The following is a 15,831-nucleotide window of genomic DNA, read 5'->3' as shown; positions in this document are numbered from 1 at the left end:
CCCACAGGTTTTCTTGCAAAGATTTCCCTTTCCTTGCTTTCTACAATTCCCTTTATTTTCTTCTTTGATGTCATCTAGGAATATATTTAACTGTCAGTTAAGATCTTTTTGGACATCTTTAAGGAATTTGTTTCTGATTTTATCACAATCTGATCAAAGGTATCCTGAAACTCTATTTTTAAAATCTGTTGAGACTGCTTTTGTGGCTAAGTATATGATAAATTTTTATAAATGTTAAATGGATAGAACAAAAAACTTTACTTCTCTGTTTCCAACTGGCCTAGTATCATTTTGTTTTTAAATTCCTTTTTTTATTGAGGAGCACATGGGTGGCTCAGTCAGCTAAGCATCTGCATTCAGCTTGGGTCATGATCCTGGAGTCCCAGGATGGAGCCCCGCAGTGGGCTCCCTGCTCAGCGGAGAGTCTGCTTCTCCCTTTTTCTCTGCCCCTCATCCTGCTTGAGTCTGCTTCTCCCTCTGCTCCTTACCCGGCTTGTGCTCTCTCTCAATATAAATAAAATCTTTTTTTCCCCAAGATTTTATTTATTTGACAGAGAGAGAGAGAGCACAAGTAGGCAGAGTGGCAGGCAGAGGGAGAGAGAGAAGCAGGCTCTCTGCTGAGCAGAGAGCCAGACGTGGGACTCGATCCCAAGACCCCAGGATCATGACCTGAGCCGAAGGCAGCCACTTAACCGATTGAGCCACCCAGGCACCCCCAAAAATTCTTTTTTATTGAAGTGAGTAACTGAGTGCACACCCTGTAATTTATATCCTTCATCACTTATTTTCTTGTAAAGAGCATATATATTTGTTTTATAAATGTGAACTTCAAATGGTCTGTGATACATTACCCTCTCCCCTTGGCTACCCCAAAGGAAATCCAAATAACCACCACCAAGAGAACAGATAAATAAAGTAGAATCACAAAGATTGTACACAAATTCCCAGAATACGATATAGAAAGAAAAAATGATAAGAGTTTGGTTATAAAAATCATGGATGGAACCTGAAACCACCCATATATTGTATGTCAACTATACTTCAATTAAACACAAAACAACAGAACAAAATGTGGATGGCTCTTCAGTAAAATAATGCTAAGGAACATTAAGTCTCAAATATTACATATGCTTGACAGCCTTTAAAAAGTTCAAAACCAGCAAAACAAGGTATGTGTTTGGGTTTTTTTTAATGCTCAACAAACAAAAGTCTAAGTTTTGTTTTTAACCCTGACAATCCAATATTTTAACCAAACAGAAGAAACATCATAGAACCATATTCCTTTGTGGTTGGGTATACTTGACATTTTCCCTTGTCTTTCTTAATTTGCCCACGATTCTGAATATAATTTTAATTAATTTATGCATTAATTAAATGCATTAAGTAGTGGACTAAAACTAGTATCATGTACCCATCCATTATCACTCACAAAGTCTGGAAAAGTTGCAGTTGTGTACTGAATGATTTCTTCTTTCTTCAAACCCAAATGCAACTATGAAAGCATGCAGTCAGATACTAAAGGTGGCCTTAAGCCAAAACCATGCCCTGGCTTTGACAAGAGCAATGGCTAGAACAGGAAGGATACTAGCAAATCTAGATGTAGACAGTATTTGTTTTGGAGGCTTTTAAAGATACAATTCACATAACATTAAACTCACCAGTTTAAAGCATACATTTGCAGTGATTTTTATGTTGTGGAACCATCAAAACTACCTAATTCCAAAACTTACATCACCCCAGGAAGAAACCCCATACCCGTGAGCGTCTGCCTTCGGCTCAGGTCACGATCCCAGGGTTCCGGGATCGAGACCCACATCGGGCTCCCTGCTCAGTGGGGAGCCTCCTTCTCCCTCTCCCCTTGCCCCCCCACACCCCGCTCATGCTCACTCTTGCGCTCTCTCTGCATTCTCTCTCTCAAATAAATAATAATAAATAAATAAATAAATAAATAGAATCAGACATTATGGTCCTTTTGTCTAGCTTCTTTGATTCAGCCTGTTTTTCAGTTTCAGCCCTGCTGCAGCTACAGCATATAGCAGTACTCTGTTCCTTTCTGTGGCTGGATATGCCACATTTTGTTTATCTATCCAACCGCTGATGGACATTTGGATTGTTTTCATTTTCTGGCTATTTCGAATACTGATAATACCTCTGAATACCAACTGCTGTGGAACTGCAAGGCTGCCTAACTAGAACGAGGATCTCAGTTCAGTGCGTGACACACATTAATCAACAATCCTGCTATGCTGTATATACAGGGTTTAAAAACATGCTTTTCCAAATATGTATGAGTCAAGAAAATACCAGGCAATAAGAACATAAAAAGGTTACAGACACTTTTTAAAAATGTACTTTTATCATTTTTATGGATAAATAACCCCTAAGGTATTTATAATATCTAATGCTGAAGAGAAGCTGTGAGAACAAGATGAAAATCCTTACCTCTTCTCGAGTCTCTCTTTAAGTTGACTTTCTCTTATTCCCTGAGGATGGAGGCAGTTTAGCAACTCATCCAGTTCCTTCTGACTATCACATAAAAACCTGCAAGGAGCAACACAGAATCAGTAACTCTGAAAACTTATCAAATACTAAGAAAGGGATCTAGGATTGTTGGTGGGAATTGGGAGAAGAAAATTCCAAACTTGCTCACAAGTAGAACAAACAATTTACTATTTCCATGAGGCCTACTGTTAACTTTATCCTAGAATACCAGAGCCAATGTTTCCTACTAAAATACGAGACAAATTTTATTAAGTTAATTGACACACTTGTCCATACACCTTAAAAGAGTAAGCTTGCATCCAAAAATAAAAAATGAAAGGTCATTAAACAAAGCAATCATAGGAAAAACAGTTAATGCAATCACAAAATAAAAGGGACCCTCTCAAAACCTAGTTCCCTGCTTAAAAGAGAACTGCCAGAAAAGCAGATCAATGGCTATGTATATAATTTATATTCTTTAATTAATAAAGATGAAAATCCTAAATCTATTCCCAGACTGAAAAGCACTTCCAATGCAATGTAAGATCTATCCCAGAACATATACAAAGTTACACTGTAACAGGGAAATAAAATTCCAAAGCTTGGAACAAATATATTCTTACCAAACAAAATCAAGCCTGCTTTTAAAGCAATGAGTTTACATAACCAAGAAATCAAAGTCATACAAAATGATCTTAACAGATAATCACTGGTATCACTATATTAAATATTTTCTTAACATGAAAAAGGAAAAAGAAAGAGCAACCCGATAAATGCTCACATTACCATAGATTCTGGCCTTGTTTGGGTATGGTGGTCTCCACAGCAACTTCTGTTGCTGGTCCAGGTTGTGTGTTCATGCTTGCATTTTTGCCTAGGTTTGCTTTCTTACCTAAAAAAAATTTACATTAGGTTAATACAATAAATACCCAATTCCTCGTTTCAAACCTAAGCAGGACAGTGCCAAATCCAACAACTAATAACACAGATGCTGCCTATTAAATACATCCAGTGTACAACAGGTGTTAATTTCTCTTAAATAGCTTACACAGAGCACATTATTTGGGATACTTACTCTCTATACAGCTGAACAGTTGCACAGTTCAAAGTTTAGAGTATCACAACTTAGAATGGAGCAGGATGACTGAATAACTATATCAAAGCAAACAATCCATTTACTCTTTGTACATGAGGCTTAGCACAAAGGCATTTATTTGTGGATGTATTTTTTTTTTTTTTTAAGATTTTATTTATTTGACAGAGAGAGAGACAGCCAGAGAGGGAACACAAGCAGGGGGAGTGGGAAGGGGAGAAGCAGGCCTCCCAAAGAGCAGGGAGCCCAATGCGGGGCTCGATCCCAGGACCCTGGGATCATGACCTGAGCCAAACAAAGGCAGACGCCTAACTACTGAGCCAACCAGGTGCCCCTATTTGTGGATGTACTTAAGTAGGGACAAGTAAACATAGAAACTAGTATAAAAACTTACTGCTGGAGGATTCAAAATGTCAAACATGATGAACTTTTTTCTAAGCCAGCTCCTATATACTACTAGGACATAATACAGACAGATCTTAAGGCAATCTGTGAGGCCTCACCTAACACTATAATTGGTTCTGTCCCCTGCTCCCATTCTCTCCCCTTTAACCTGTTGCACTTTCCCTGCACTACAAACACAACACCCTATTAGCCTTCTGAGTCAGGTGATTTTGAAGAGACCCTACCATGTTGGAATGAGAGAACATGAAGCAACAATAGCCACCAGGATGCACTAGAAGTGAAGGGATGGAATGCCCATTTTCTCTTGGGAGCTAGAACTATGGAGACCTAATTTCTAAGGACGCCCATTAAGCTTCTGAAAAACATCAGAAAATCAGTCTCTCCTCCTGCTGGAAACTCTCCCCCCGGTCTAAAGATCCTGACCGTACATTTACTGCTCTCAAACATAACTGCCTTCATGTGGGTATTTACAAAGTCTACCAAAACTAGATTTTTCTACTAAAGTGCTACAATCTAACACTTAATACTATTAACACAGTTTGAAAAGGCCTTGGGGCGCCTGGGTGGCTTAGTCATTGGGCATCTGCCTGCTTCTCCCTCTCCCACTCCCCCTGCTTATGTTCCCGCTCTTGCTGTCTCTCTCTGCCAAAAAGTAAGTAAAATCTTAAAAAAAAAAAGAAAAAGAAAAAAGAAAAGGCCTTAATTGTGAAACTTCGGGCTACATATTAATTTCCTTATTTAACAATTTTGTGAGTTTTAAGTTTGGGTTAGGAGTTTCTTTAAAATGAAAGCTTTAAAAAAATTTCTTAAAGAAACATAATGATTGGGCGCCTGGGTGGCTCGTCGTTAAGCGTCTGCTTTCGGCTCAGGTCATGATCTCAGGGTCCTGGGATGGAGGCCCACATCAGGCTCCCTGCTCCAGCAGGAAGCCTGCTTCTCCCTCTCCCATCCCCCCTGCTTGTGTTCCCTCTGTGTCTCTGTCAAATAAATAAAATCTTAAAAAAAAAAAAAAAAAAGTACAGCTAGAAGCTTGCAGATCATTTAACCCAGTGGTTCTCCACAGGGAGCCAGGCTGCCTCCCAGGGGACATGTGGCAATGTCTGCAGACACATTTGGTTATCACTATTAGCATCTAGTCCGTGGAGGCCAGGGATGCTGCTAAATATCAGACAATGCACAGGACAATCCCCAACTATAAAGAATTATCTGTGGGTGCCTGGGTGGCTTAGTCACTTAAGTGTCCAACTCTTGATTTTGGCTCAAGTCATGATCCAAGAATCATGGGATTGAGCCCTGGGTCGGGTTCCATGCTGGGTGTGGAGCCTGCTTGTGATTCTCTCTCCCCCTCTACCTTTCCCCAACCCTTAAAAAAAAAAAAAAATGTAGCCCTACAGAGTTGGAAACGCCTCATAGAGTATATGTGTGGTTTCCTTCATTCACAGAACTATGTGTTAGATCTGTGGGAAAGAACTACAAGACATTTAACTGCTAAAACTCTGAAAAACCTAATAGTCAAATTTTTTTAAATCTTAGGCATTGGCGTATGCCAACAATCTGTACAGTTCTAAGGTGTGATGGTTTAGGGGTGAATAGGATTTGAACTCATTCACATTTTGAGGGTGTTTGAAATTGAAAACCAGGCAGATCCAGGCTCAGACCCTAACGGGGCCCTGAAGTAAAGACACTGGATCCCAAAGATTACAGGTGGGGAGTTTTTGAAGTATGTCCATATTCAAGTGGAGATCAAAGAAGCCCAACCGAAAGAACTCTGGACTGACAGTGACAACTGTGGATTGAACGAGTTCTTTTTAAAAGGGCTATTTTGAAGATTATGATTCTGACTTTGGAGGAACTATGGTGACTGGCAGTGGAAGGAATCACATGTAAAATTCCTTAAATAAAAATTTATTGACTTAAAAAAAAAAATCTGACCCAAAATGTCAATAATGCTGAGGTTGATGAAACCTAACCTAACCTGACCATTTTCTTTTTAATTAAAAATTTTTTTCATTTCTTTCTTGAAATATTACATATAAATGTTGCAAATATTACACATAATGTTCAAAGTACATATATCCCTCAAGAAAAAATACATATACACATTTATAAAAGTATACTTCTGTATTTATTTTACAAATCGAACACACCCATGTAACCAGAACCCAGGCCAAGAAAAAGAACCTCAGTGCCCCTTTATGACCCTTTCTCAGTCACTTATTTTTAGCTAGTTATTTGCTGTGTTGCCCCGTCACTAGAATTTTAGTTAAATGACACTGAGGACCTTATCTGTCGTTTCCTATCTTGTATCACAAAACATGAAAACCTGGTTAGCACACAAGATGCTCCACACATACTGAATAAATAAATTCTGAAAGTGGAGGAAAAAGATGTGTAACTGTCTTCTTAGCCCTTTACCTCAATTCCAGCCATTAAGGTACCTACAGAAAGACTTCCAAGAAACAAAGTCTGAAGACTACTCATATAAAATCTAATACTCGGCGGGGGGGGGCACCTGGGTGGCTCAGATGGTTAAGCATCTGCCTTTGGCTCAGATCATGATCTCAGGGTTCTGGGATCGAGCCCCACGTCAGTCCTCCCTGCTCAGCCGGGAGCCTGCTGCTTCTCTCTCCCCACTCCTGCTCCTTCTCACTCTCTCAAACAAATACATAAAATCTTTAAAAAAAAAATCTAATACCCAAATATCCTAGTATTCAAGCTCTTTATCTTTCCACACTACATTTGGAACAAAGCTTATAATCAAATATTAGTTTCCTTCCCTCTTCAATGCATTTCACATCCTCCCACCCCACTCAAATACATCTACCTAAGGAGACAATAAAGAAACTTTGCAAATGAAAAAAGTGACCAAGGAAAGACAGTCCTTAATAATGATCTTACTTGAGCAGAGTGAAAGAACTGACAGATATACATACTACGGGGACAGTAATCCTCATCAGGAGAGTCTGCACGGTCTTTGCGGTGATTAAATCGATAGTCGATGCTGTCATGTACCCAGCCTTTTTCGATGAACAATCCTGGAACTTCATCTGAGAAGAGCCAGTACCTATAAATCACAACCATATATTAATAAAATAATGACAGGTCATGAGCACGGGATGATTTTATTGTTGGGGGGATGATTACAAAATACCACTGAACGTTCAGACTGATACAAATGATAAAGTAAGGCCCAGAATACCAACATTTTCCAAATTTGAGATTTGCTTCGTATCTGTACTTTTTATAACTTCTAATATTTCTCTACTTTAGGTTCCACACAATGTACACATGTAAAATATATTACCATTTCTAATGACCTCTATTTGAATTACATTTCACCCATCATAATAATTTAGGCTTCATATCTGTGGTATCTTCAAGAACAGCATTGTGTCTTATTTAACTTTGTAACTCTAGCATGTGGCACAGAAAACATTCGATAAATGTGTGATGAGCAAGTTTCCAAAATCCATACACAGAATAGCTTGTCTATTCTAAGTACTTTAGAGAGTTTCATAACTCGGAAGAACACAATAACCCTAAAAGATGACAAAAATTAAGTCTAATAACTTACCTGTTATGGTTTCGATCTGTACCAATAGGAGTCCTACGCATGACTAGCTTGGCCTTGGCAATTCCTTCCTGGAAAGCCTTCTCAGCAGCTGCTTTGTGCTTTCGTATTCGTTCTTCTTCAGCTTCACGTTCTAGTTTCACTGGTAAAGATCAAAAGAATCAACTAGATTTTTTTTTCTAATAAATTCTATTCTTACAAGTTAAGATATGGAATAGAAAGTATAAAAGAGATTTCCATCAAATCTTAGTTTCCTTCTCCTAATTCTGATCTGTTGTAAGAAATGACATGCGGTAAGGCAGCAATTTCTCTTTTTTTTACGGATTTGAGAGAGAGAGCATGAGCTGGAGGGAGAAGGGGGGAGAAAGAAAATCTGAAGCAGAGTCTGTGCTGAGCGCAGAGCCCAATGCAGGGCTCAATCTCATGACCATGAAATCATAACCTGAGGATCACAACCTGAGCTGAAACCAAGAGCCAGCTGCTCAACCAACTGAGCCACCAGGGGCCCCTGTAAGGCAGCAATTTCTATCTGGTTCTCCTATGTCCTTTGAATTCTGGTCATGCCACAGCCATCAACTCAATGAAAATTATTTTCTCTCCAAAATTTAAGTTATTAATTTTAATAATTAAATTAGTTTTATTAATAGTTGAAAATGGAACAATAAAATAGTCCTTAAGGGAAACCTGCGTAGCTCAGTCAGTTGAGCATCTGCCTTTGGCTCAGGTCATGATCCCGGGGTCCTGGGATTGGCCTATGTCAGACTCCCTGCTCAGCAAGGAGTCTGCATCTCCCTTTCCCCCCTCCAACCTCCACTCGTGCTCTCACTTTGCTCTCTCAAATAAAGTCTTTTAAAAACAAAATAAAAAAAAAAAGTTCTTAAATGGAATTGATCCTCAAAATGATCAGAATGAATAAAATTTCAGTCCTGAGGAATTTGATTGTAATTCAGCCTTGGTGACAAGAAAAAAGACCTGAGAGGGCAAAGGCAGGCAAGCACTTGTGCATAAAAGCAATCACTGAATACTGAATACCATTTGGGGAGTTATTCAGCAAGTTACTACTGTTAATGATGAAAAAAAAGTTTTGGGGCGCCTGGGTGGCTCAGTCGGTTAAGCATCCGACTCTTGGTTTCAGCTCAGTTCATGATCTCAGGGTTGTGGAATCGAGCCCTGTGTTGATTCCCTGTGCTTGAGATTCTCTCTCTCTCTCTCCCCGTCCTTGCCCATGCTTGTGCAATCTAAAATAAATAAAATCCTAAAAAAAAAAAAAAAAAGTTTTAATCAACTTACTTCTGATCATTCATTATATAGGGTGTATTTCATCCAGACAGAAATTTCAACAAGAACAGCCCAGTAATCTTGCCTTTTAATTTTTTCTATAACTGTCAAATTTTAAAACACAGCACTACTATTTACGATGCCAGAATGTGTAACACTGATCTGATGAGAACATCTACATTATGGTGAGAATCTGGAAAATACATCAGTCTCAAGATGCTACTTTAAAAAATTAAGACAAATCTCATTTATTTAAAACCAACATGATACTCGTTACCTTTAACAAAGTTTGATCTCCTGAATGGAACTGTTATGTTTGCAAAGTGATTACAGTAGAAATCAGTACAAAGCTAAACAACACAAACTGTAATGGCCAAATCACAATCAAGGAGAAGTTCTTTCTCTTATGGCCACAAACAAACAAAAAAACCACCTAGGGCAAGTCATCAAAAGACCAAACTTGCTTCTGGAGGTTACAGCACTGAACTACATACTGAACAACCTGAACTAACCTTGGCAAAATATTAACATTCTTTCTCCCTTATTTCTCTGTACATCAACATTGTCTTTCCTTTGTCCTATGTTAAGATAAATATAACACACAGAGGAACACATCAGAAACTCAAGAAGTCATTACATTTCAGGTAAAACACAGCTGCAGTGTGATATATACACAAAGTTAATCTACATGTTATTTTACTTGGAATGTAATATATGGTCTTTAAAACTGAAAAGTATGTATATGCATCTATGTGAAGACATTTCAGTGGCCTTAGGTAGTATAAACTAGAATCCGTTTTAAAAGAAATTATTATAGGGGTGGCTGGGTGGCTCAGTCATTAAGCGTCTGCCTTCGGCTCAGGTCATGATTCCAGGGTCCTGGGACCAAGCCCCACATCGGGCTCCCCGCTCCACGGGAGGCCTGCTTCTCCCTCTCCCACTCCCCCTCCCCTGCTTGTGTTCCCTCTCTCGCTGTGTCTGTCAAATAAATAAATAAAATCTTAAAAAAAATAAAAAATATTATATATTCATGAAAGAACTAAAGTTATTTCTAGGTATCTAGGATCCAACTTTGACAAATAGATGGTTTTTACCATCTTCACTTTATAAGCTAGAAATGTTGATATGGTTGGAAACTATAGCAGCGACCAAAATAGTTTAAAGACCAAAAAACCCCCAATAAACTTAGCAAGTTTACGGTGGGAAACAGCGACTCTGAAACTAAGTTTGTGTACATTGTAAGACTCATCAAATAAGTAAATACTGGTATTGGTGGGTGTTAGGGTTCTCACGATTCATGAAAGGAGATATAAATATAGAATGAGAGACAGCAAAGCAGAACCCTTGAGTGGTATCCAGGCATAAAAGGAAATGAGGTACTGGACACATGCTACAACATGAATGAACCCTGAAAACATTATGCTTAGTGAAAGAAGCCAGACACAAAAGACCACACATTTATTATGATTCCATTTATATAACACGTCAGAACAAGCAAATCTGGATAGCTAAAGAATATAGAGGGTTTGTTTTTGAAAAGATGTATTCTAAAATTGTGATGAAAGTTGCACATATCTGTGAGTATATTAAAAACAATGAGTTGGGCGCCTGGGTGGCTCAGTCGGTTAAGCGCCTGCCTTCAGCTCAGGTCATGATCCTGGAGTCACGGAATCGAGTCCCGCATCGGGCTCCCTGCTTGGCAGGGAGTCTGCTTCTCCCTCTGACCCTCCCCCCTCTCATGCGCTCTCTCTCTCTCATTCTCTCTTTCAAATAAATAAAATCTTTAAAAATAAATAAATAAATAAATAAAAACAATGAGTTATGTTACAAATAGACAAGTTGTATGGTATGTGAACTATTTAATAAAGCTGTTTAAAAAATGTTCAGAGGGGCACCTGGGTGGCTCAGTTGTTAAGCATCTGCCTTTGGCTCAAGTCATGATCCCGGGGTCCTGGGATCAAGCCCCGCATAGGGATCCTTGCTCAGTGGGGAGCCTGCTTCTCCCTCTCCCACTCCCCCTGCTTGTGTTCCCTCTCTCTCTGTCTGTCTCTCTGTCAAATAAATAAATAAAATCTTAAAAAGTAAATAAAAATTAAAAATGTTCCGTTCTGGGGTGCCTGGGTGGCACAGTTACTCAAGCATCCGACTTTTGGTTTTGGCTCTGGTCATGATCTCAGGGTTGTGATATGAAGCCCCACAAGGGGCTCTGCGCTCAGCGCAGAGTCTGATTTTCTCTCTCCCTTTCCCTCTGCCCCTCCCTCTACACACTCTCTTTCTCAAATAAATAAATCTTTAAAAAAAAAAGTTCAGATTTGATGGTGCTATCAAAGCCCCAAATTTTTACATTCTTACAACATAATAAGGGAAAAATTAGTATCTGAGTTGGCAACTGTGCTGAGGGCTTCAAATACCTTGTCATTTAAGTGTTACAACAATCTTAATGAGCACAGAAGGACACTGAGGCATAGATAAGTAACTTGCCCAAAAGATTACAGCTAAGTCAGAGGTAGGGTTTGAAACCAGCCCAGCAATTCCCAAGTCCTATATTCTTTCCACTACATCGATTTGTGATTTTAGTCCTTCACTAAATCCAGAGAAGATGCCACCATCACATTAATCCAAGTCAAACCATCATTAGCCGCAGAAGGCCAGGCTGCACACTCCCACTGGAATATTACACACCCAGTGGGGTCTGGGCTACCACAACCCGAAATAACTGAAGAGTTAAGACAAACAGAGCCTCTACCATTCCCTTGGCAATTTCCTTCCTTCTACTATCTTCTAAAGGGTTTCCCTTCTGCTCTCAACACAAGGTTACCTTTCATCTCTCTCTCCTGGATTTCACGCTCCTTTTTGGCCTGGATGGCGAGCAGCCGCCTGCTCTTCACAGCACTGATCATGTCTTCAGCTCCCAGGTCTACCTGGGGCTCAAACTTCACCACCTCTTTTTTCCTATCAGGTTTGCCTAGCCCATTCTCCTCTTTTCCATTTTCCTTGTTTCTGGCTTCCATTTCTTTCCTCTTCTGTTTCTCTGCTCTCTTCTTATCATTCTCTTCCTTCAGTACAGCAAGCCGTTCTTTCCACAGCTCTGCAGACATCTGCTGTCTGGTTTCCATGTGGTCCTGCACGGAGTACGTCATGAGGATGCGGTGGCAGAGTGCGGTCAGGATCTGGAGCTTCTCTTCCGACGTTAATTCAAAAAACTCTGAGGTCTCCAGCTTCTCTAGGAACTCATCTTGTACCTCATTGTCCTCAAATGGTGCTGAATCTTTATTGTCATCTGCGTCGGAGCCCTCACTTTCTTCCTGAACGTCAGATCTGCGCAAGCAGAGCCGCACCAGCTCTGAAACAGAATGGAGAGTCAGAGGGATTTCTGACAGCTTCATTCCCAATTCACCATAGTCTTCCGCTATTTCGTCCTGTAATAAGGTCTGTAAGAGGATGACCAACACTCTATTCAGGTATAAAAAACCGCCTTTTTCTGCACTCAAGGCTTCCATGAGAGACACAGCAGTAATGGGATACTGAGCATCTGGTAAGAGTAGCCCCGAGTAACAGCTCAAGAACTCCACCACCATGGCCACATCCCCAAAGAGTGTGTTGGGCAGCCCTTCAGGGGTATCCACCAATCTAAAAGCTGGAAGGCTTTTGCCGGTTAACTCTTGGTCCTCATACCTCTTCTGTTTTTCTAGTTTCTCAAGCATTTCTTTCTCTCTCCGCTCCTTGGCTTTCTCCTTCAACTTTTCTTTCAGCTCCTCTCGTTTCTTTTTCAAATATTCTTTGCGCTGCTCTTCAGACATAGAGGCCCACCGCTTTTTGTGCTCTAGAAGCTCAAAGCGTTTTTGAACAATACTTCGCAGCTCTTCTGGGAGACGAGCTCTATCTTCGCTAGAGAGAAGACGAGCTGTTTTGGAGATAACACAGGACAGGGCACTCTTCTTGTCCTCCCTGTCTTTGTTTTCTTTGTAGTAGGCAATAAGGTGTAGGGCAGCAGGAGGCAGATGTTTGTGGGGTTTACTAGATGACCTGGCTGTACCCCCAGAGTTCCGTGGGGCTCGTGTCATCTTCTGAGTGCCTTTAGCCATATCCAACAAAGTCATCTGCTTCATTTTGGTTTTAGGAGTCTTCAAGCCCTTTTTGGGAGATTTGGAATTACCTGTAGATTTCTGTCCATTAAGGATGCCTTTGCTTCTGCCCTTCGCTTTCAAAGGTTTATCACTGTGCTTCCCCGATTTCTTGGCAGGTGGGCCCTTCTTAGGAATGTGAAAGTTAGCATGTAGCTTGTTGGGTGACATCATCTTCATCACTTCTTCCAAATGTTCTTCTGGAGATTTGGAATTTTTGGAGTTCTTCACTTTGAGTGGCGAGCCATTCAAGGATTTCTTCAAGTGTACATGACACCATAACTTGGGGTTTAGTGGTGAACTCAGAGAAGAGTTGTCTGTCTTGGATTTTTTTGAGGGCTTCCTGTCTGGGGATCCAGTATTCTTCCTCTTAGTAGAAGGGTTGAGAGTCATATACTAGAATTTAAGAACAAGAGCAAAATTAATTTTAAAAACTAATTTGAAGAAGCAGTATTTAAGCATCACACAGGCCCTCTTCCCCAGCTAACCAGGTAAAGCTATACATTCATTTCTGTCCACAGACACTATGTCCCTGAAGAAACAAAGACATGAATGTTCGCTAATGTTTTGGCCACATCAATACAAAATTCTCTTGATACCCAGACTTAAAAATCTATACTCTACAATTACACATTTTTGCTATGAACTAGTTTTCTGTTACCAGACAACCAGTGCTAGCAATTCTTGAACACTTTAATGAAATCTGTGAACCCTTTCCCCAGAAGCAACACACAAAAATTATGCATACAATTTCAGAGGGCATGCATGGATCCCAGACTGAAGATACCTGATCTAGATAATGGCAACATCTAAGGAGTTAATCAAGAACTACTCTGGATTTCTAAGCCTTTAAACCTCTGGTCCAACTGGTAGCATTGTATGCTTTTAAGTAGAAAGTATACTACTTTAAGTCTTTTTTGTCTAAATGCAGAAGCATATTTTATTAAAAATACCACCACCATCACCACCACAACAACAAATCACTGCTCACAAACAGGGAGCCCTCCTGCCCCTGGCCCTGGCTCCTCAAACTCCCTTTGTTCTCTCCCCATCAAGAACTCATTCCCCCATGAATACGTTATTAACTGTAAGCCCTCTACATTCCCAATCTCATACACTTCTCTTTCATGGTCCCTTCATAAACTTCAAATTCACTCCCTCTATGAGCCCAACTCTACAATCCTTTAATCCCGCCAGAACCTTACATCCATTAATTCAACTACACTTTCCCCATGCTCACTTCCTTGTCCTTTTTACCCGCATTAAATTCCAGTCCGTTGTTATAATCAGTCTTACATAAACCTATGCTTCCCTTCCCTTGTCTCTTCTGCTCTATTATACCGGGCTACCTCTGGCCTGAACATGTTCAGCTTACCCATGACTGGAATAGAAGATACAAAGACGGTGTGTGGTCTCACTTTAAATTCAGAACCAGGTACTGCAAATGCATCCTGAATGCCACCCAGTAATGACGTGATATCGTCCCTTAGTCCATTCACTTCCCTCTCCCCTGGACACACATCTCCACCATGTCCCCCTCAGAGAGAATTAGTTAACAGGCTAGAACCCAGTCAACTTGTCATAATACCATTGTTTCTGTTGAAGTGTGTGTTTAAAAAAAACAAACAAACCCAACTGCTGATTTTGGAACTTTCAAGAATGTAATTACAAAGAAAAAAGCTAAACCGAAGACTAAATGAAATACTAACCAAGCAGTGAAAAAGTAGAGCCAATTTCACAAAAATTCAAGTGAGCAGGAGGGAGACTAGATAACCTCCAGAAGATGTGATTTCTGTTACCAAAAGCAACTAAGCATAGAGGACACTTGGAGACTTGAACCTAACTCGAGGTTTCTGAGTGGTAAGGATGAACTTCACAGAAGCAACATGGAAGCAGCAGGTCAGCACAAGAGGACACTGCAGGCAAGGAAGCAGCTACAGACTACTGAAGACGAAATTGTGAGCCCCATGAAAAGGGCGAGGGAAGTGCCACGGCAAAAGTAATCCCAAAATCTTAAAAAAAAAAAAAAAAAAAAAAAGTAATCCCAAAGAGGACATGGAGGAACACCTACGTTCCTGTCAGGCGTAACCAAACAGGTATGGCAAAATTTAATAAGCTGTACTGCAATGTCAAATAAGATTTAAACATTACAGATATAATCATCAGATAAACTCCAAGAACCAAAGCAGGAGTAGGAGAAATCTGGTCTGCAACAAATGAGCGGACTATACCTAATATCCTTCTGGCTGTCTCTATCTAACTTCAAAGGCCAACCTGCCTTTTAAGGACTACAGGCAATTACAGATTATTGTTCCTCCAGCTGGCTGTTTCTGTTCCCCAATTATCGTCCTCAGTATTGGCGGACAAAGAGCTTTCATAGTTTACGGAATATAAACAGCATCTCTCCATAACTCGGGGGATACTTTCTCCAGAAGCAGAATTTCCTAGTTCTGTTTCCCCAGAACTAGATTTCAAAATGCTAAAATGAATAAGCAAAGATGACTTATGTGAGACTCTCTCCTGATGGGACAGTAATGGTAGCAATACTCCAAAGAGAACAGTGTTTCAGAAATCACCCTACACGGGCGCCTGGGTGGCTCAGTTGGTTAAGCGACTGCCTTCGGCTCAGGTCATGATCCTGGAGTGCCGGGATCGAGTCCCACGTCGGGCTCCCTGCTCAGCAGGGAGTCTGCTTCTCCCTCTGACCCTCTTCCCTCTCGTGCTATCTCTCATTCTCTCTCAAATAAATAAAATCTTAAAAAAAAAAAAAAGAAAAGAAATCACCCTACAAATCATAGAAGAAGGCCCAAAGCTACCCCGGCAGAAATCAAAGACAAATATGTGCCTTCCAAAAGTTAACCATCCTCTTCAACTAGTCT

At 40.3% G+C, this 15,831-nt stretch overlaps 1 protein-coding gene and 1 pseudogene across 3 annotated transcripts in view; one reads left to right on the top strand and one right to left on the bottom strand.

The window, feature by feature from the left end:
• Positions 1 to 15,831, bottom strand: part of BAZ1B (bromodomain adjacent to zinc finger domain 1B) — a 69,640-nt gene that overhangs the window by 20,998 nt on the left and 32,811 nt on the right. For all 3 annotated transcript variants that reach the window (XM_027611331.2, XM_027611329.2, XM_027611332.2), the window contains 5 exons: positions 11,647 to 13,348; positions 7,554 to 7,692; positions 6,913 to 7,043; positions 3,268 to 3,373; positions 2,443 to 2,541 (listed from right to left, as the gene is read on the bottom strand). In XM_027611331.2, coding sequence (XP_027467132.1) covers positions 2,443 to 2,541; positions 3,268 to 3,373; positions 6,913 to 7,043; positions 7,554 to 7,692; positions 11,647 to 13,348 — 2,177 coding nt within the window. The remainder of the gene's footprint in view (positions 1 to 2,442; positions 2,542 to 3,267; positions 3,374 to 6,912; positions 7,044 to 7,553; positions 7,693 to 11,646; positions 13,349 to 15,831) is intronic.
• LOC113933790 lies at positions 5,306 to 5,462 on the top strand (annotated as a pseudogene).

This window comes from Zalophus californianus, chromosome 10 (assembly GCF_009762305.2).
Source record: "Zalophus californianus isolate mZalCal1 chromosome 10, mZalCal1.pri.v2, whole genome shotgun sequence".
NCBI classification, from domain to species: domain Eukaryota; kingdom Metazoa; phylum Chordata; class Mammalia; order Carnivora; family Otariidae; genus Zalophus; species Zalophus californianus.
This window is presented reverse-complemented; position numbering and strand designations above follow the sequence as displayed.